This window comes from Pleurodeles waltl, chromosome 1_2 (genome assembly GCF_031143425.1).
Source record: "Pleurodeles waltl isolate 20211129_DDA chromosome 1_2, aPleWal1.hap1.20221129, whole genome shotgun sequence".
NCBI lineage: Eukaryota > Metazoa > Chordata > Amphibia > Caudata > Salamandridae > Pleurodeles > Pleurodeles waltl.
This window is the reverse complement of record NC_090437.1, coordinates 63,466,154-63,488,756: the sequence shown is the minus strand read 5'-3', so window position 1 is coordinate 63,488,756 and position 22,603 is coordinate 63,466,154. Positions and strand designations below refer to the sequence as shown.

The following is a 22,603-nucleotide window of genomic DNA, read 5'->3' as shown; positions in this document are numbered from 1 at the left end:
CCCATAGGCAGGGTGCAGTGTATGTTTAAGGTAGTACATATACTAATGTGTTTTATATGTCCTAACAGTGAAATACTGCTAAATTCGGTTTTCACTGTTGCAAGGCCTATCCCCTCATAGGTTAACATGGGGGCTGCCTTTAAATATGATCAAAGTGTAGATTACCTTTGGGAGCGGATAGACATAGGGAGTTTGGGGTCTCTGAGCTCACAATTTAAAAATACATCTTTTAGTAAAGTTGATTTTAAGATTGTGTGTTTGAAAATGGCACTTTTAGGAAGTGAGCATTTTCTTGCTTAAACCATTCTGTGACTCTGCCTGTTTGTGGATTCCCTGTCTGGGTCAGTTTGACAATTGGGCTGTTTGCACCTCTCTCTAGACAGTGGCACAAAGGGAGCTGGGATGTAGAAGGCATATCCTAATGAGCCATCTGTGCTAGGAGGGAGGGGAAGAGGGGTCACTCACACCTGAAAGGGCTGTGCCTGCCCTCACACAATGCAATCTCCAACCCCCTGGTGTGTGTCTGGGGCCTGGTCTGGGCAAGGTGGGATTTCACAAACAAGAACGACTTTTCTTTGAAGTAAGCCTACTTCAAAGGGCAAAATGGGTATAAGAAGGGCACCCAAAACCACAGACTTCAGATCACTTCTGGAAACCAAGAGGAACCTCTGCAAGGAGAAGAGCTGCCCTGCCTGTGACTGTGCTTTGTGGAGCTAACCTGCATTTGCTGCTTCTGCCTGTGCAAGAGGACAAAGACTGGACTTTGTGTGCCTTCCTGCTTGTGAATAACTCTCCAAGGGCTTGAAATAGAGCTTGCCTCCTGTTGTTGAAGTCTCAGGGAGAGCAAAGACGTCTCTCTGCCAGCACCTGGAGCCTCTGCTGAGACTCCTACCCTGCCAAGTGATGCCCATCCGATTCCTGGGACCCTGAAAGGAGAAGCTGGCAGAATGAGTAAGAAATCCACCCACAGACCACCGTGCAGTAAAAAGATCGATGCAACTCCGAGATGCGGCTGAAAAATTGACGCGCCACTGGCTTCGCGGCTGAAATAGACGCTCACCTGCAGCACGGCTGGAAGACAGATGCACGCAGCTGGAGAAACGATGCACAGCATCGCTCACGGGGGCTGGTGAGATCGCAACCCATGCTGCGTGATTTTTTAATCATAGTGCAGCAGGATTTCCAATGCAAACATTACTGGGTGTGTAAAAACGACGCAAGGCCTCCCTGGACATGAGAGTACTGTTCGGATCGATGCACGCTGACCCAACCAAAGGAGAAATGATGCACAGTCTCGCTCGTGAGTGATATCGACGCATCGCAAACCCCTTTTGATGCTCACTCGCCCTTGCAGGGTTATTTTTGACGCGTCCAGGTGCATTTCCACGCTAACAGCGTTAGTGTTGTGTTTAAAATTGCATGAAGACTCTTTGTTTTTTAAATTGATAACTTGACTTGTGTATTGTGATTTTTGTCGTTTTGGTCTTGTTTTGTTTAGATAAATATTCTCTATTCTTCTAAACCTGTGTTGTCATTTTGTAGTGTTCTCATTAAGTTACTGTGTGTATTGATACAAATACTTTACACCTAGCACTCTGAATTTAAGCCTACTTCTCGTGCCAAGCTACCAAGAGGGTGAGCAGGGGTTAGCTGAGGGTGATTCTTTTTTACCCTGACTAGAGTGAGGGTCCTTGCTTAGACAGGGGGTAACCTGACTGCCAACCAAAGACCCCATTTCTAACACAGATTCTTTACTGACCCACCCATCCTCCACGTTCTGCAAACTGATTTCTAGGGACAGGGCCCTAGTTCTGACACACAAGTGGTCAGTGGTCTTCATGGCTCGGCGATTCTGGCTTGGAAAGTTGCGAAAAGAAAATGACATCAGCTTGCTGGAGTGGCGCCTATATAGGTCCAGCAGTGTCATATCTGGTGTGCACACCGACGGACGTGGAGCCGACGGACGACACCTAACAGCGCACAGGGGTACTGCTCGAGAAAGATCTCTGGGTCCAGACTGACACCTGGAGGAAATTCTAAGGTAAGGAATCTGCAACTAGAATATGTCTCTAACAGATAATGTGTTACTGAAGATAAGTAACGTGGTCTTTAGTCTCACTTGCTTTGCTGAAAGGTTGCACTATTTGGGCTCATGGTAAGCCCACAACAAGGAAAACCTTATAAACCTAGACATTTCTAAAAGACAGACTTTCACAGGAGTTCAGGGCTGTTTGACTCATGTAGATCCCACTACATTCCTTTGCTATTATTGCCCTGCAAATCTTAATATTTAGGATAAAACCACACATTCTCCTCGCATTTCTGGGTAGAATATTCCTGAAACTGCAGGGATCCACAGAATTCCAACCTCTCAGTGTTTCCTCCACATCTCCTGACGAAAAAGGTATCCTGTTTTTTTTACTGGGCCTAGCGCTTGTGACAAGAACAAATCAAAGCAAAGACCTTTTGAAGTCTATATGGTCTTTGTGCAGTCCATGGTTTGTTATGTTGTTACTAGATAAACTCTGCAGATTTTTGTGAGAGTCAAAATGTTATGGGCTACTTGTACATTTAAGTTTGGCCTATACATGCCTAAACAGTTTTTTCACTCATAAGTGTATTTCATTATATGACGATTTTCCTGTGACCAACTCCATTCCCATATACTGGACGTAATGATACAAGGTGCGGCACACCCAACAGAAACTTATTATGAGCTTATATGCAAATCATCAACAAAGAGCAAAGTTCAACATCAATGTTTAATACATATTTGAAAGAGTCCATTCTATTTGGAAGAGTCCATTCTTATTCAGCAATTTGAATACTTATTCTCATAGGTATATGCATTTCTCAGTAGCGATGCAAATCAAGCTGTGATTAATGACACATCCATAGTACTACAATTCAAGCCAACACGTGTTTCGTCTTGGGAAAAACTTCAATCCAATCCCAAATGACTTCTTCAGGGCTAAAATTGTAAATAAATTATTGAGTTAATAACCAAAATACCACAACTAAGTCTTCAAATTTGCCTACAAAAGGACAAGGTAAGGGTAGAAATTCAAATTGTGGTTTAAACAAATAGCTAAAGTAATAACCCCAATAGTGTCTCATAACTTGCACAAATGTCCCAAATAACGAAGGGTGGAATGAGAACCAAAGAAACGCGAATAATTAAAGACTACCATTAAGTACATTAAGTGAGAATATAAAGCTCAAGAACAGACTACATGCCCAAACATGCACTAGCCGAAAGCTCCAATATTCAACTGTAAAAACACCACAGTGTTCATTGACATGCAACAAAAAAATGTAGAAGTCATACCTCCTAATTTAACCAATTCCAACCGTCAATAATCAATGTCCAATCGATGTCAATCGGTAAGTAAATAGTGAACTTTGGAAAACAAAAAATAAATAAAAAATATAGAAGATAATTTCATTTATATCTCCTTGTTCAGGAAATGTTCAAAATGTCAGTAAGTTTATGAGACTCTATATATAAAATTACCTATTGTCACATGGTTTGTATGCTCCAGTGAACAGTTTCACTTCTCGGTATTGGTAGCAATATTAGTCTAGTGCAATAACCAATTTTTGGCCTCAGATCTAGTAAGAAAACAAACAGCATAAATATAAGTCCAAAATATTCTCCTTATAGTGGTCTACACACCTCGTAGACCATTAATAATTAATAAATAAGAGACCTCCAAATATCTCTTAGAATCATTATCTAGTTTAAACGCATGTAAAACTGAAATATCAAAAGCATTAGGACAACCTTCCCGTTTCCCGTTGTCATGGAGATCCCTATCAATTATATTACGGAACCAGCGCCGAGTCTGCCCAAGGAATAAATCTATTCGAACCAAAACCGAAATAACCAATACTCGCCGTATCTGAAAACAAGCACGGTCTGTTCCACACACCTCTTTCTTGTATTGGGAGAAGTGAGTACTGGACGTAGGAGAGATGTGGGAGTTCCATGGCCGGAATGCCCTATATGTTTGTATACACCACACACATTACTGTTATGGGGTTCTCATTAACTCCTCTCTGACCCTTTCCCACCCTGGAACAGGTTGGAAATATACTCCTTGTCAAAGGCAGGAGTAAAATCTTTCCATGGTGGAAAGGTAGTACGTCCTGAAGGAAAATAAATAAATACAATTTTTTGCACTTGTTTTTAATGTATATGTTTTTATTTGCCTTTAAACAACAACAAGATGCAATAATGGCAAATCGATATGATAAAATAGTAAATATATCATGTGGTATTGCAATCAAAATTGATAACTGTTCTTAAGTCCCTTAATCCCCGCTGTAAGTTCCATCCCCTCACATAGATAGAACCGGATATCATTACTTATATTAACATGTGATAACAGTGCACTCCATACCCCCCCCCCCCCAGCACCCCCCAATCTCAGTTTATGTGAGATGAAATCCCACCTTAGCCTCTCCCCACCCTAGTTGGGTCCAACCCCACTGCACTAACCAGATCATGGTGGAAGGGCATCAAGATGGTCAATAAGTCTGAAAACATCACAGCCCTGCAAATCATCCAACAGTTTATTGTCTCTGTGGGATTTACACATTTGGCATTCTTCCTCTGCTGCCCATTGATCCACATCTTTTCTCCAGTCAGTATGTTTGGGGGCGGTTGGGGACAGCCAGTGAATGGCTATTCTATGTTTAGACAGCGTGAGCCCCTGAAGATAGGAACCACCTGCTTAACTTCTTTTTCTTTTTGAAAGAGACCCGTCCCAACAGGCACTGCCCTACGTCCCAGGGAGTATCCCACCCTGTGGCACTATCAAGGAACAAGCACCCCGTCCCAGTATCCGCTTAAATAAGGACATGTTCGGTGGCATGTGTAGCTGCAGATACACATGCTGTGCATAGTCCGCCGTCTGGTGTTGGGCTCGGAGTGTTACAAGTTGTTTTTCTTCGAAGAAGTCTTTTCGAGTCACGAGACCGAGGGACTCCTCCCACTTCGGTTCCATTGCGCATGGGCGTCGACTCCATCTTAGATTGTTTTCTTTCCGCCGTCGGGTTCGGACGTGTTCCTTTTCGCTCCGTGTTTCGGGTCAGAAAGTTAGTCAGAATCTCGGAAAAATTTGTCGGTATTGTTTCGTTCGGTATCGGGTTAGTTAGAACAAATCGACACCGAATCTTGAAGAGCTCCGGTAGCCCTTCGGGGTAATTTCGATCATCCGTCGGGGCCTGGTCGGCCCGACCGCGTGCAACATGGAGACTGATGGAACGGACCCCGTTCCGATTCTGTCCTAAATGCCATAATAATTATCCTTATACGGATCAACATTTGGTCTGTAACTTGTGCCTGTCCCCCGAGCACAAGGAGGATACGTGTGAAGCCTGTCGCACGTTTCGGTCGAGAAAAATGCTCAGAGACCGAAGAGCCAGGAGGTTGCAGATGGCGTCCACGCCGACAGGACAACAACGGTTAGAGGAGGAGGAAGAAGAAACTTTCTCCATCCACGAGTCGGATTCCGAAGAATTCGACGTCGAAGAACAACCAACCGTGAGTAAGACGTCGAAACAAAAATCACACGAAAAGACTGACAAAGCCCAGGGGACGCCACCGCCAACAGGCCATGGCTTAACCCGGAAAGTAGGTGACCGTCCATCGGCACCGAAAAAGGGCGAGCTGCTGTCGAAGTCATCCGACTCCGGTCGAGATACAGGCACGCAGCAATCTCGGGACCGAGAGAGTGACGCAGAAAAAATTTGGCACCGACACAGCAGCACCGAAGTTGGTCGGCACCGAAGTTGGTCGGCACCGAGAGGGCACGACGCTGAAAAGAAAAAAGATCTTGTCGGAGCCGAAAAAATCCAGAGACACGGTTTCGGTGCCGAAACACCCGGCAACCGAACCGAAAACTGGTTCCTACTCAGAGGAACAGGGACTGTCCTCTCAGCTAAAAAAACACAGATTTGAGGAGGAATTACAAACAATAGAGCCAGATCACACGCAAAAGCGGATCTTTATTCAAAAGGATACAGGGAAGATTAGCACTCTTCCCCCAATCAAAAGGAAAAGGAAACTTGACTTCCAGCAAGGAGACAAGCAACCACAAGCAAAGATGGTAAAGAAGGTAACTCCACCAACCTCTCCACCACCATCAACTCATGCATCACCGGCACAAACTCCACCATTAACACACTCACCAGCTCATACCACAATGAGCCAGGATGATCCGGATGCATGGGACCTCTACGACGCTCCAGTATCGGACAATAGCCCGGAGTCGTACCCAACTAAACCGTCACCACCTGAGGACAGTACATCATATGCACAGGTGGTAGCTAGGGCAGCCGAATTCCATAATGTCTCGCTACATTCGGAGCCTATTGAGGATGACTTCCTCTTTAACACCCTGTCCTCCACCCATAGCCATTATCAAAGCCTTCCCATGCTTCCAGGAATGCTAAGGCACTCGAAACAGATATTTCAGGAGCCAGTTAAAAGCAGAGCCATAACTCCAAGGGTGGAGAAAAAATACAAGGCTCCTCCCACAGACCCTGTTTTTATTACATCACAACTGACACCAGACTCAGTAGTTGTGGGGGCAGCTCGTAAGAGAGCCAACTCGCATACATCAGGCGACGCACCACCTCCGGACAAGGAGAGCCGCAAATTTGATGCAGCGGGAAAAAGAGTTGCAGCACAAGCGGCAAATCAGTGGCGCATCGCCAACTCGCAAGCACTCCTGGCGAGATACGACAGGGCTCATTGGGATGAGATGCAACATCTCATCGAACACCTCCTCAAAGAGTTCCAAAAACGAGCGCAGCAGGTGGTGGAAGAGGGACAAAGTATCTCGAACAATCAGATACGGTCTTCCATGGATGCAGCGGATACAGCTGCAAGGACAATAAATACTGCAGTCACGATAAGGAGGCACGCATGGCTGCGCACATCTGGGTTCAAACCCGAAATACAACAGGCTGTGCTCAATATGCCGTTTAATGAACAGCAATTGTTTGGGCCGGAGGTGGACACTGCAATTGAAAAATTAAAAAAGGACACCGATACAGCCAAAGCCATGGGCGCACTCTACTCCCCGCAGGGCAGAGGCACATTTGGCACATTTCGTAAAACAACTTTTAGGGGAGGGTTTCGAGGTCAACCCACAGAAACCAGCACCTCACAAACAAGACCACCTACCTACCAGGGACAATATCAAAGGGGAGGTTTTCGGGGACAATACAGAGGGGGCCAATTCCCAAGAAACCGGGGAAAATTTCAAGGTCCCAAAACCCCTCAAAATAAACAGTGACTCACAAGTCACACAACCCCTTCACACAACACCAGTGGGGGGAAGACTAAGCCAGTTCTACAAATCTTGGGAGGAAATAACAACAGACACTTGGGTCTTAGCAATTATCCAACATGGTTATTGCATAGAATTTCTCCAACTCCCTCCAAACGTCCCACCGAAAACACACAATATGTCAAAACAGCATATAGACCTTCTAGGACTAGAAGTTCAAGCATTACTGCAAAAGGACGCAATAGAACTAGTACCACGTCGACAAAAGAACACAGGAGTTTACTCACTGTACTTTCTAATACCAAAAAAAGACAAAACTCTAAGACCAATACTAGATCTCAGAACACTAAACACCTACATCAAATCAGACCACTTTCACATGGTCACATTACAAGACGTAATCCCACTGCTCAAACAGCAAGACTACATGACAACATTAGATCTAAAAGACGCGTATTTCCATATACCGATACATCCTTCGCACAGGAAATACCTATGGTTCGTATTCAAGGGAATACATTACCAATTCAAAGTGTTGCCATTCGGAATAACAACTGCGCCAAGAGTCTTTACAAAATGCCTAGCAGTAGTAGCTGCACATATCAGAAGGCAGCAAATACACGTGTTCCCTTACTTAGACGATTGGTTAATCAAGACCAACACGGTAACAAAGTGTTCACATCACACAAATTATGTTATACAAATCCTTCACAAGCTGGGTTTCTCCATCAAATATGCAAAGTCGCACCTTTTGCCGTGTCAAACACAGCAATACTTAGGAGCGACAATCAACACAACAAAAGGGATAGCCACTCCAAGTCCACAAAGGGTTCAAACATTTCACAAGTTAATACAGGCCATGTATCCAACACAAAAGATACAAGCAAAAATAGTATTAAAACTCCTAGGCATAATGTCTTCATGCATAGCCATTGTCCCATACGCAAAGTTGCACATGCGGCCCTTACAACAGTGCCTAGCATCACAATGGTCACAGGCACAGGGTCAACTTCTAGATCTGGTGTTGATAGACCGCCAAACATACATCTCGCTTCTATGGTGGAACAGTACAAATTTAAACAAAGGGCGGCCTTTCCAAGACCCAGTGCCAACATACGTTATAACAACGGATGCTTCCATGACAGGGTGGGGAGCACACCTCAATCAACACAGCATCCAAGGACAATGGGACATACATCAAATAAAGTTTCACATAAATCACTTAGAACTGTTAGCAGTATTTCTAGCGTTGAAAGCATTCCAACCCATGATAACCCACAAATACATTCTTGTCAAAACAGACAACATGACGACAATGTATTATTTAAACAAACAGGGGGGGACACACTCGACACAGTTGTGTCTCCTAACACAATAAATATGGCATTGGGCAATTCACAACCATATTCGCCTAATATCACAATTTATTCCAGGGATCCAGAACCAACTAGCAGACAATCTCTCTCGGGATCACCAACAAGTCCACGAATGGGAAATTCACCCCCAAATACTGAACACTTACTTTCAAATTTGGGGAACACCTCAAATAGATCTATTTGCAACAAAAGTAAACGCAAAATGCCAAAACTTCGCATCCAGGTACCCACACAGGTACTCCCAAGGCAATGCTCTATGGATGAATTGGTCAGGGATATTTGCGTACGCTTTTCCCCCTCTCCCTCTCCTTCCATATCTAGTAAACAGATTGAGTCAAAACAAACTCAAACTCATACTAATAGCACCAACATGGGCAAGACAACCTTGGTATACGACACTACTAGACCTGTCAGTAGTACCTCATGTCAAACTACCCAACAGACCAGATCTGTTAACACAACACAAACAACAGATCAGGCATCCAAACCCAGCATCGCTGAATCTAGCAATTTGGCTCCTGAAATCCTAGAATTTGGACACTTAGACCTCACACAAGAATGTATGGAGGTCATAAAACAAGCTAGAAAACCTTCCACTAGACACTGCTATGCAAGTAAATGGAAAAGATTTGTTTATTACTGCCATAATGATCAAATTCATCCATTGCATGCGTCTCCAAAAGATGTAGTAGGATATTTACTACATTTGCAAAAATCCAATCTAGCTTTCTCTTCCATAAAGATACATCTCGCCGCAATATCTGCTTACCTGCAGATTACTCATTCAACTTCCCTGTTTAGAATACCTGTAATTAAAGCGTTTATGGAAGGCCTAAAGAGAATTATACCACCAAGGACACCACCTGTTCCTTCATGGAACCTTAACATTGTCTTAACAAGGCTCATGGGTCCACCTTTCGAACCCATGCATTCTTGTGAAATGCAATACTTAACGTGGAAAGTTGCATTTCTCATTGCCATCACATCTCTAAGAAGAGTAAGTGAAATACAGGCGTTTACCATACAAGAACCATTTATTCAAATACACAAGAATAAAGTAGTTCTAAGAACAAATCCAAAATTCTTACCAAAGGTTATCTCACCGTTCCACTTAAATCAAACAGTAGAATTACCAGTGTTCTTCCCACAGCCAGATTCAATAGCTGAAAGAGCACTACATACATTAGACATCAAAAGAGCACTAATGTACTACATTGACAGAACAAAAGTAATTAGAAAGACAAAACAACTATTTATTGCCTTTCATAAACCTCATACAGGAAATCCAATTTCAAAACAAGGTATTGCCAGATGGGTAGTTAGGTGCATCCAAACCTGCTATCTTAAAGCAAAGAGAGAGCTGCCTATTACACCAAAGGCACACTCAACCAGAAAGAAAGGTGCTACTATGGCCTTTCTAGGAAATATTCCAATGAACGAAATATGTAAGGCAGCAACATGGTCTACGCCTCATACATTTACTAAACACTACTGTGTAGATGTGTTATCTGCACAACAAGCCACAGTAGGGCAAGCCGTACTAAGAACTTTATTTCAAACTACTTCCACTCCTACAGGCTGAACCACCGCTTTTGGGGAGATAACTGCTTACTAGTCTATGCACAGCATGTGTATCTGCAGCTACACATGCCACCGAACGGAAATTGTCACTTACCCAGTGTACATCTGTTCGTGGCATTAGTCGCTGCAGATTCACATGCGCCCACCCGCCTCCCCGGGAGCCGGTAGCCGTTTGGAAGTTTATCTTCAACATTTGTACATTTGTAAATATATTACTTTAACCTTCATTTGGTACATACGTATTCATTCCATTGCATGGGCACTATTACTAGCATACACAACTCCTACCTCACCCTCTGCGGGGAAAACAATCTAAGATGGAGTCGACGCCCATGCGCAATGGAACCGAAGTGGGAGGAGTCCCTCGGTCTTGTGACTCGAAAAGACTTCTTCGAAGAAAAACAACTTGTAACACTCCGAGCCCAACACCAGACGGCGGACTATGCACAGCATGTGAATCTGCAGCGACTAATGCCACGAACAGATGTACACTGGGTAAGTGACATTTTCCTTTCCAAATCATGTGAATGAAATCCACATTGGCATGGTTGCATTTGGATCATACAGCGGATCTATCTGGATAAACAGTGTTTAGCCTGGTCAGGTACACTTGGTGAATAACATTAAATTGTGTCAACTTGAGTCAAGAGAACGCTGTCCAAAACCCCTCATGAATGACCACCCAGTCCATAGCTTGTAGGGGTGTTCCCAATATGTCAATTCATCTGGGGTGCACTGGGAGATTGGTGTTAGGCAGGCCCTTCAATAGGGCCCTATATAGGTGTGAAATCAATCAACAGCCACCCCCTAAAGTTAGTAAGGCTACCTGAGTACAAAACTCCAGTGGAGCCTCAGGGAGAGATGACCAAATGCTGCGGGCTGTCTCCAATATTTTGGAGTATTGAAGGAACTGCCCTGCACCCATGCCAAAGGCAGACATGGAGTCGGCAAGTGTAATGAAGCGGTGATATGGATACAGATCCCTCAGGGTTTCACACCTCCCCTTTGCACCATTTGCTTAAAGATATTGACCTAGCAATCATCGAAAAGGGACGAAGAGCCCACACTGGAGTGTCAAAGGCAAAAGGGGCCCTCCGTAAAACCATTTTTATCGCACGATCCCAGGACATGCATACCTGCTTCACTATAAATGGGACTGTGAGCGAGACCCTAGCACCCATCATCAATAACTCTGGATGGGAATTAGCTCCATAGGTGTTACGCAACAGTGTGGTTTCCCAGTTCTCGCCATCGGCCATCCAGTGCACTGCATATTGCAGCTGGGTCGCACGATAATATAGTTCCATGTGAGCCAGTTCAAGTCCTCCCCTGCCCCAGGTACGCCTATGTGTGGACAAGCTCACGCGTTCCCTCCCCGAGGCCCATAATAATTCAGTGATTAGTTTGTCAGGTTCCTGAAATACTAGCTTAAGGATCTCATATCAGATACCCTGAAAAACATAAAGGCAGCGGGGTAGTATAATCATTTGAGGTGTTGCCAAGTTTCCCATCAAGGACAGACGTAGTCTGCTTCAAAACTTTATGGATGGGTTCAATCTCTCCAACACTCTCCCCATGTTGGCAGCCCCAAATTCTGTCACACCATGAGCCAGTCTAATTCCCAGGTATCTGTATGTATGTATGTGTATTTGTAAAGCAAAATCCGGCCTTAGCATCGACGCACTTAGCAACAGTATGTAGAGTGACAGAGAACATAACAAGGGGAAGAAAAAGAAGAGCTACTGAGGAAAGAACCAGGTTTTCAACTGCTTCCTGAAGGCCAAAAAGTTATGTTCTTTCCTAATTGTCAGAGGGAGCCTGTTCCAATGTTTGGTGGCGGCCACTACAAGTGCTTTGTTGCCCCATCTGACCTTGCGAGTGCGAGGGACATGGATCAGGTGAGATCCTGCTGATCTGAGCTGATGACCAGGCTTGTACCAGTGAAACGTAGAGGAAAGGTATTCAGATCCTAACGAATGAAGAGACTAATGAGCCAAACCTAGAGTCTTGAAAATGATACGCTTGCAGACAGCAGACAGATGACCAGTGTAGCTGTTGAAGGCTGCCGCTAGCAGAGGCTGAGCGGGGAAGATCTAATATAAGACGAGCAGCCATGTTCTGGATTAATTGAAGCTTACGAATCGAGTTTTTATCAATTTTTAGCATCAAGGCATTGTAGTAGTCCAATGTGGAGATCACCAGAGCAACGGACATCGTGATTCTAAGCTCCTTTTGTAAATTTGGAAAGATTTTTTTCAACATTTTGAGAGTCCAAAAAACAGCTTTTTGTGGTCGAGTTAGCTTGAGACTTAAAAGACAGACAGTTGTCAAACATGACCCCCAGATTTCTGGTGTAGGTTATGGGGGCAGGCTGGTTGCCGCATGATGGAGGCCACCAATGTGAGCTCCACAAATCCCTACAGGAGCAAGATCTCTGTCTTGTCGCCGTTCATTTTGAGCCAATTGAGACCCATCCATCTGTTAATCTCACTCATGCAGCAATGGAAGCGATCCGCATCTTCCTTCCAGTTTTTGTGAACGGGAATCACTAGTTGAGTGTTGTCCGTATAAGAGGTGGCCAAAAGCCAAATGACCGGATGAGTCTGGCCAATGGGCTATGTACAGATTAAACAATGTGGGGCTAAGAGAGGAGCCCTGAGGGACCCCACATGGTAATTAATGAGGGAGCTCTGAAATCACTACAGCTTACCGCGGTCGATTTTTCCCCTAGGAAGGAATTCAGAATATTTAGAGGTGTCCCTATGAAACCCGCTTGATGGAGACACTATGCCATGTTGCGTGGCGAGATGGTATCAAAAGTGGCAGATAGGTTCAGTAGCACTAAGATGGCTCCCTGCCCCTCATCAACTAGTTTCAGTGCTATGGGCTTTCCTGAAGCCGTGCTGAGAGGGATCCGGGAGTCTTGGAGAAATTTGCCTAATTCTGCATTAATATGTTTTTCAAAGATTTTTGTCTGAAAAGGCAGCTGGGCAATGGGCCAAAGATTATTTTAGATCATTCTCTGCTCCATCTGGTTTCTTTTTTAGAGGAACCACTATTGCTTCCTTCCATGAGGGAGGAAAAGCTGGAGTGTTCAGAATCTCCTGGAATACAGGAACCAAGGGCCGAGGATACGAGTTCAGGGGCAAGCTGCAATATGTGGTGTGAGCAGGGATCCCCTGGGGAGCCTGACTTAATACCCATCATGAGCTCTTTAATTTTCTCCAGCTGCAGAGGCTGGAAATTAGTCAGCAAAGGAAAATCAGATCTTATTGCACTATTTAAGTGCTCATAGGGGTCTCGTACCCCTGTGGCCGAGCAAAGCAGGCTTGAATTTGCATAACTTTATTTTTAAAAAAGTTGGTGAACTTGTTGCAGAATTCTTGAGAATTCTCCAGTTCTGGGGGTATAGAGGGAGACTTGAGGGAGTGTACCACTCTAAAAAGTTCTCTAGGGACATTTTTTGCTTCCTTAATTTTACGTGAGTAGAACTCGGTTTTAGCTTTTTTTATCACATCTTTATAGGCACTAAGCACTGCTCTGAGCTTTCCTTTTCCCTTTTTGATTAGGGTCTAACTTCCACCTCCGTTCTTCTTGGCGGTATTTTCTCTACAGGCTATTGATTTGTGAACCAGGGGCAGCTAGCTTTCTTTTGGCCAGAAAGCGAGGGGTCCTAAGAGGTGCCAGCTGGTCAATCGCTATTTTTGCCCCAAGATTAAACCTATCGGAAGCCAACAGAGGGAGTTTCTTTGGGGCTTCCCAGCCTAGAGCCGGTGCCAGTCTTAATTGCTGTTCCAAAGTCTAATAGGCTTTGGGGGGGCAGGATACAGAGAGGACAGAAAGTTTGTCAACCTAAAAGTGATGAGATATGGTGGTCTCTCCAGTCAAGGACCCTAGTCTCCAAAAGGACGCAATTATCATGACGGGCAAATATCCCGTCCAGCAAATGGCCCGCCCGGTGAGTGGCTGTTGTGACTTTTAACTTCCAGTCAAAACTCGTCATGAAGTGCAGGAACTCATTAATGTGAGAGTCCTGGGTATCATCAAAGTGAATGGTGAAGTCCTCCAGAATGATACACTTAGAAGTCATAGTTATATGCTCAATTATAGCTGACCAATGGTGTAGGAAGGCGGAGTTAGGGCCAGAAGGCCGGTAGACCAACAGACCCTCGAAAACCACATTGTTTTTCTGATTAATCTTAAAAAAGACAACCTTACAGATCTCAGATGTGGCATTAATGGCTTCCAAATGGCATCAGTAAATGGACTTAAAAATGATGGTCAAACCACCACCTCTACCCGTAACTCTATCAAGTCTGAGGAATGAATAGCAAGGTGGTGAGGCTGCTATAAAATCGGGGCCCGAGTCTTCTTTGGCCCAGGTTTCGGTGATGAAGAGGCAGTCTAAATTTTAATAGACAATCACATCTTCTATTTCAGTCTTATGTTTGACCACGGAGTGCAAATCAGGGCACAGGTCATGAAGTTAGTACTGACAACCTCTCCCTTATTGCAGCTTTTGAGCACATCCTGTAAAGTAGTGTGAGGGAGAGCGGTGCAAGACAGCGTCTCAGGTGTCCATTTGTAGTGATCGCAACTCCACCTATCTAAATTACCTGGGGCAGCCTGAGTCCCATGCTTGCACCCTTGTCCTCCTGCTAAAGTGTGAAGGGTATGAGAAGAGTAAGAAAGACAGGCTAACAATAGCTGAAAAGGGGCAGAGCCTCTGACCTCCGGTCCCTGTCGGGTGCGGACGGACACATACAGGCTTGCCTTAGGCGCACCCGCTGCATGCGTCCTCTGTGCGGCGGCGTCGCACCCGGAATTAATGGTGTGGGCTCACTCATCACGTGGGTCAGCAGCTAACCTGCTGATCTGTATTCCCCCCAAGATGGCCGCTGCCCAAAAACGAGAGGGGAGAGCTCTGACAGGCCCAATCACCCTATCGAAAATAAACTGAGCGGCAGTAGAGATCGGCGCATGAGGGGCGCCCGATACAAATAGCAAGTCTTGTCCCAAAAAAGTAAGCGAGCAAAGATCTCACAGAATAGCCAATGAGGAAAGTGGGAGGCTAATGTGGAGCCAAAGATAAAAACAGGTAAAAAGGGCTCACAATAAAAAGTTAAACTTTCAATGCAATAAAAGTAAATAGTAAGTACATTGGTTTTAAAATAATGGCAGTTCAAGACACTCACAAGTTATTAAGGTATCTGACGTTCTTCGTCTCCCGTGTCAGGGCAGTCTGAGGAAGGGCCCCCGCAGTTATACCAGCCAGTTCTCCCACTGGGAACACTTTAGATTTAATATGGTTAACTGAAAACCAGATCTCTCTCCAAACTCAGCAAGGAGTGCCTACAATATAGGGCCTGAGTATTCAGGCTGACGTAAGTAAAGCAGGGCATCATCAGCATACAAGATCACATACATGGTTCCCTCTATCTGCACATCCCAGCCCTGCATGGCGTCCCTCAGCCTCCATGCTGCTGGCTCCATTACAGTTACAAACTATAGAGGGGATAGCCCTGTCTGGTCCCGCGATGTAAAGAGAACTGATGAGACAACATTCCTCCAACCCTCACTCTTGCCACAGATTTCACATACAACATCATGACCCATTTCAGGAAGGTACCCTCAAAGCCCATCTTGCACAGTTTCTCCCATAAATAATCCATAAGGAAGGAATCAAATGCTTGCTCAATGTCATGGAGGGCCGGCGCATACGGACCCTTTTCGGAAGCCAAAGCATGCCAGACAAGCGAGAGTCGCTGTAAATTGCAGAGGGTATTTCTCCTTTGAAAAAAAACACATTGGTCTTCATGGATTAGGTGCGACATATATAACAAAAGCCATGTCACAAGAACCTTGCTCAGGATCTTTGCATCCACGTTTATCATGGAAAGTGGACGATAGGAAGCAACTTCTTCAACACCTTTGTCTGGCTTAGGTAACAGGACTATGAGGGCTTCCGTCATGGAGGCTGGGAATATCCCCTTCACATAGGCTTCAGTATAAACTTCAAAGAGTTTCTCGGATAGTGTGACTGCCCTACGTACACACCATCTTCTCCCTTTTATCGCGGTCCTTTGCTAAGAGCAGGATGCGCCCGTCGTTACGAAGAAGAGTGGCAAGTAATCTGCTCGCCTTGTCCCCTTCCATATGAAGATGTTGCCGACAGCTAGTATGTGCAAATTTATCCAGACAAACCCATGTTACCAGCAGCTCATGCTTACACTCTCTCCACTCTTTAGGCCTCTGGGGCCGCTATACCAGCTTGGCCTCAAGGTTACCTAATCTCAGTTCCAGGATATCTAACGACCTGGAAAGTTGCTGTCTCACTTCGAACATTGTTTTCAGACATTCTCTACATCGAACCATCTTCATGGCATCCCATTGATTTGCTCTCATCGACGCACTACCCCAGTTGTCTGCAAAGTAGTGGCGGAATATCTTCTCCACCATCTCATTAAAGACTGGGTCAGATAGGCCTCCGCCCGCATCCTCCATAAAGGGTATCGTCGTGGGCTCCCTAGACATTCTAATAAGGGTAAGTGATCAGACATGTAAAGTAATAGGTAAGAAGCAGACTCCACACAATATAGCAATGCCCCGGAGAACAAACAATAATCTAAGCGACTAAGTACCTGTGGCAGGCACAAAGCAGGAGTATGTCTTAATGTTAGGGTTTCTCACTCTTCAGACAGCCAGTAACCCCAAAGCTACAATAGCCTCCCGTAGGGAACTTAACATTGCTTGTTTGGTGTCTGCTTTAAAAGTGAAGAAGATCCATTTCGTCATGTAATATATAGTTAAAATCTCCAGCGATAAGAACTTCAGTGCCCAGGCACTCTGTAGCTGCATCCGTTACTGCCCCGAAAAAGGCCCCCTCATCGGGTTTCGGCTTTTAGACATTAATCAAGCGGATATTACTGTCCTCCAATGCACCTGAAATAATCGCATACCTCCCATGAGGATGTAAGGTGACTCCCTTAGCCACAAAGGTCACCCTGGGGCCACCCAGATATGCACACCCCTTGTGTAAGTAGAATAAGAGGTCAGCAAAATTTAAATCCATTTGCGCCGCAGGCTCGAAATGCAGTCCCCACAAGTATCGGTCTCCTGTGGAATGCGACTGACACCCCACAGTGCCGTAAGTAGGAGTACTCTCATCATCTTTTGTCTGGCCTACCCAGACTCACACGTTCCAGGTCACAAGCTTCCATTTGGAGACCATGGGTCATGGTTAGCATAGAAGTCATAAAAAGATAATGAGTGCACAGTTCCAAAAAGGTGGAGGGTATTATAACCTCTCAACACCGGCATACACTCTTACAGAAGCAAAAGCCCTCATGCATCATCATCGGGCCATGCTCCACGTCCGACTGGTACTGCAATGTCTGATGGGATCCTGCGTCAAGATTGTATCTTAGTACCAGAAAGTCTTAGGTTACCAAGAGACATCTGGAGCGATGAAAAATAACAGTTAAAATTGGCTCGGGTACCTCCTCAATAGAAAATATTTTAATAAATGAGCCACAAAGGATGCGTAACCGAGGGCGCAAGTCCATTTCCAGTGAGATTTGGGTCCAAAATTCAGCACCTTCACATACAGGCCCATCAGCAAACAGTCTGTTCATGGAGATGTGCAGCTGAGGGTGACCCAAGCACACACGTGGGCTCCAAAGTTCAGAAGTGAAAGTGGCCCCCAAGCAACCCTCAGCGTGAGCACTCAATGTGTGTTCCTGCTGCTGGGCTTGCCGTTGCTCCTGACTTTATAAGGCCGGACAATATCGTGTGGCGGCATGGGGCCCCGCTTACACAGTCCGGGTAAACCACAGTAGGGCCCCAAGGTACCACCTCCAGCTAGCAGGCTCACTGGTCGGACCAGGCCCCTGCAGATCACATGGCTGCTGTCACGCCCCTGCGAGACCCTTGGTGAGAGCTGCCAATGTTGGTGTGCTCTTCATCTGGCAACAGGCGCAGCTGCAGCCCAGACCCTCAGCTGTGGCTGCCCTCCTCAGCCTCCAGAGGCCTCAATCCTCCACTTCTGCAGCCCAGACAGAGCTTGCCTCTGGCCTCCAAGGCCCACCGCAGTCGCTTCGGGCGTGGTTCCAGTTGCCGCCCACCGACCAGCAAACTCCACGGCCAGCAGCTTTTCCCTCCAGAACATAGGGGGGAAGGAGGCATTGGATGGAATCTGCAGGATGGCTGCTATTGAGGGGGATGAGGCAAGGATTAGAGGCCGATTAAGATGAGGTTTGAGAGGCGCTCCAGGGAAATGCTAACAGTCTGCCATCTTCGCAGGCCACGCCCCCCTGTTTAGCAAGTTATTTGCACTTGCTCTGTAGATTTTTGCATGAACAGACATACACATATATTTGCTGATGCTAAGATGAATTCACAGAAGTGTAATAGGTGTAACCCTAGAAACTTGCTTCCGTAAACGTGAAAGTCGTAAACCTCCACCAGTGCAAGGTCGTAGACCTGTGGTGTTACTTTCTTGACTTTCTTAAAGAATGAGGTCCATATTGATTTTACACTCATTCTCCATTTTTTTTTTTTTACATATTGGCATGCATCAAATATGTTTAATTAAATGATACTTTAGAAAATGGGATTTAAAGTTGTCTTTTACTGTGCACTATGCTTAAATATAACTGCCACTAGTTGCTCCGTTTTTTACAAGCTGCAAATATTTTTGGGGTGCATTTCATTTTGAAAGCAAATACATTGCAGCAGAGTTTAGCAAAACTGTCTGCAAATATCATCTATTTTTTTCAAGGTGCACATATTTTTTGTTTACTTTCTTTGTTTTAAAATTAAGTATTCCGTCTTGATTCGATTCTTCTGCAGGTATTTACTTAGAATGAAGGAGCATTGGGGAGTATTATAAAAAGCCACACATTATTATAGTGGGCAAACTGCTATAAACGTAATTATATGGGAACCAATTTTATAAATCCAGGCTGAGCTTACAGCACTCTATTTCCTTAGGGCATGCATCCTAACAGTAAAGGCTGCGCGTTAATGCTAAGACTGCCTCATCACCCATCCACAACATATGCGCAAATTTATGCGTACACACAGAACACACTCGAGCAGGTCTAATGCGGTTTTCACTAGTGTAAATCTCATGAAACTCTTTCATACTTGAAGTAATGTTGGAGCTTAGAACGAAAATGCTAAACATTTTAAAACGATTCATTTAAAACGGCTACTCTCCACTCTCACACAGTAGCTCAAATTAGGTGTTTTAAGCTTTTTTATTCTTTCACAGAAGGCACTCTAGTTTTGTGTTTTATCAAATGCAAGTAGAGGTTTTACATATTTGGCGCCAGCATGCTGTATGCTGCTATGAAGATGCATACACGTGTCTCTGTAGCAGCCTTTCTACGAGCTATTTGGGAAACGGACACTCTGGCAATGAAGCAGTCAAGCTGGTATTAAATAATTTCCTTCCATGAAAGGATTTTGCTGTCCAATCTTCACGAAACCCTAATTCTCCAATAACAGTGCCAGCTCTCGAGGAAGATACTGTTTGAGGGGTACTGGAACAGGTAGAACAATAAATAATGAAAATGCTTTCTCCTCAGAGGAACCCTTTTGGCAAATGTACAAGGTGCTATTTTCAAAAATGTTGTTTGTATTGTACGCCAGCATCTAAATACTGCTGGAACCTGCGTTTACCAGTGAGCTACTCATGTTCAGCGATTGTGGGGGACACTCTGCTTTTGCTATTAGTTATATATCCACATAGAGCGCAGTTTTCTTTTACAATTCTAAAAGTGTCATGGCTGTTTAATTGGCGTTACTCATAAATGTGAAGATATTTTTGAAAAGAATGTGGTGCATTTTCACGCTATAAAATGAATTTAAATACCATTGCAACACACGATTAAGTTGCATTTCGTGCATTTAGTTAGCCAGACGTTTTTTGCAGAGCTGCGAACAAATAGTTTTCAATGTAAAAATAAACTGTGTTAAATTCCCTAAAAATAATCTGAAGTTTATTTTCAAACAGATTTGTCTTAGTGTCATGTGAATCAGTGATAAAATGTGAAACTCCCATGTAATGTACTCCAAAAGTGACTGTGCTGGTCCTAAGCGTGGGGACTAGCTTTGACTTTTTTTTTTTCTTTTTTTTTTTACAGGGATGGAGGTTTAAAAAGAGACAAGGTGAAGGATTCCTTCAGGGAGGAACAGCAAAAGAACTACAGTAGGATGATTGGAGGGAATGAATCAACGGATAAAATGGCCGACGAGTCAGAATCACCATTGTAAAGGAAGAAGCATGATCTCTTTGGCAACAAGTTCTATCTGCTGTGTTTTTTCAATTTGTTCAATTTGCTAGAGCATGGTTATGATACCAACGAGTTATTGACTTGGCAAAACCTACTTTTCTGTTGATTGGTTTAGTGGTCAATGCTGCCTGCATGCTTCCAGTCATTCTAAAATATTTTCAACCCTCCATGTTTCCTCATCATCTTCCTGCATTCCCCTTCTGTCTTTTTCAGGCTTTTCCTTTCAGTTCTGATTCATTACTGTTGGCCCTATAAATTGTTGATGCAACTGTTTGGATACTATATGATTGATATTATTGCTTACGTCTCCAAAAATACAGAACGTATGTCCCTGGGACCTGACTGCAGAGCAGTACTGGTTCAAGAGCATGAGTAAAAGAAGATAGCCTGTGCAAAAACCTAGCAAAGTGTTCTAACTCAGGTGACCGCTGCGTGTGTCCACCGTCTTCTGCTGCTTGGCTTTTTACCCTTGACACAATTTTTGAACATCTTCTGCGCCAGACATATGTGGTGCAGGAAACCTTCTGGAATCTACTCCATATTTTAAAAATAGTATGGAAACCTTAATATTTGAAAGCATTTGTTAAACATTGAATACAGTACCTTCAAGATGCGGTTTAGTGAAATCTTGGTTTTAGAAATTGTAGTGGTAAACAAGGGTTTTGTGTCTGCTAAGAACCTAAGACAAAGTTCACGATTCCAAGATTGGCCGACTGGGAAACAATGTTGCCAAAAGGGCAGTATTGTTGCATACTAAGGTGTCCACCCAATATACACCCTGTGTACCATTAGTGACATATATCTGTTTTAACCTACATCCTGTTGAATAATTAATCTCACACATCAGTAAACTGGTTTCTCAGAAGGCTGAAGCCACAACCGATCTTTTTAGCTAAATGTGCACGTTAAAGGTTCTCTGTTGTAAGACTACCTCTGATTCTAATTGCAACACTGTTTTGTGGCACCTATCTCAAAGTACGTGATGAGCATATTTTGCCCATATGAGATGTATAACTGTGTAATTAATTCATGCACGTTTATGTAAATTTCGGAAATTGAGCATTAAAACAATTTTTTTTAATGTACATTAAATTTGTTTGGCGCTTTTTCGGTTATGGTATAGCTGTTCACTGCTTCACTTCCTCCCATTCTTATGTGAACAAAGTTTGATTGCATTCACAAATGATAATATTTTTTTTGAAAAGGTTTTGATATTGCGTGTATGTTGAAGCAGTGGTCCAGGTACTGCCAACCTAGTATTCATGGTGTGTTATCGAGAACTTGGGACATTTCTTTGCAAGAGGTACTTCAAAGGCAGCTTTGCCATGTGATTGTACTGTTCTAGATTCGGTGTACTGGAATACCCTTTTGTTTGCCTCTGCCTTCTAATACCAACTTATTTTCAGGGAGCTGTTTGACTTACCTAATGCACTGCTGCAGAATACCCTTTTCATAGTTAGCTGTGAGGATGCCTTGTGTCACAATCCTCGTTTGGTGTCGCCCTGCACCTTTTTTGCATCACCATCTTTACACAGGAGGTTCGTTTGTGTGGACCATACTCACATCTATGTATACTGTTTGGGCTGTGCATTAGAGTGGATGTACCAAATGAAGAAAATAATAAAAATGCACTTTAAAGTAACACATACACACAGACGTGTGAGCTATTGGTATTCAAAGTTTTTGTTTTTTCTCAAGTAACGCATGTAGAAAATAAAGAGGGAATGTATGAAACTTTCTGTTTGCAGAATAACCACCAGTTCCTTCAGTCGCCACTATGAAAGTTGTGAATGTGAAATTTGTATATGCTTTTGAAGGTCCATTGTCTTCCAGCACAGCCATAATATATTGTTGAGCTATCACAGCAGCTGGTTGATGCAAGCATACCACATGGAGGCACCTTTCGCAAAAAGAAAATCTTGAAGGCCATGATCGTGACGGTAAAGCAAATCACAGTCCATAGTGGAACAAACACGGGATTCAGGGACATTTTCTTAAGATAAAGAAAAGCGCGCCCATATGAAGAATTTTTTTTACATTCAAATGT

The 22,603-nt window shown here is 44.1% G+C and overlaps 1 protein-coding gene across 1 annotated transcript in view; it reads left to right on the top strand.

The window, feature by feature from the left end:
- Positions 1-22,204, top strand: part of GPAT3 (glycerol-3-phosphate acyltransferase 3) — a 528,602-nt gene extending 506,398 nt beyond the window's left edge. The window contains exon 12 of the mRNA XM_069236318.1: positions 20,407-22,204. Within this exon, the coding sequence (XP_069092419.1) occupies positions 20,407-20,536 (130 nt within the window). The 3' untranslated portion in view covers positions 20,537-22,204. The remainder of the gene's footprint in view (positions 1-20,406) is intronic.
- Positions 22,205-22,603: the final 399 nt, after the last annotated feature.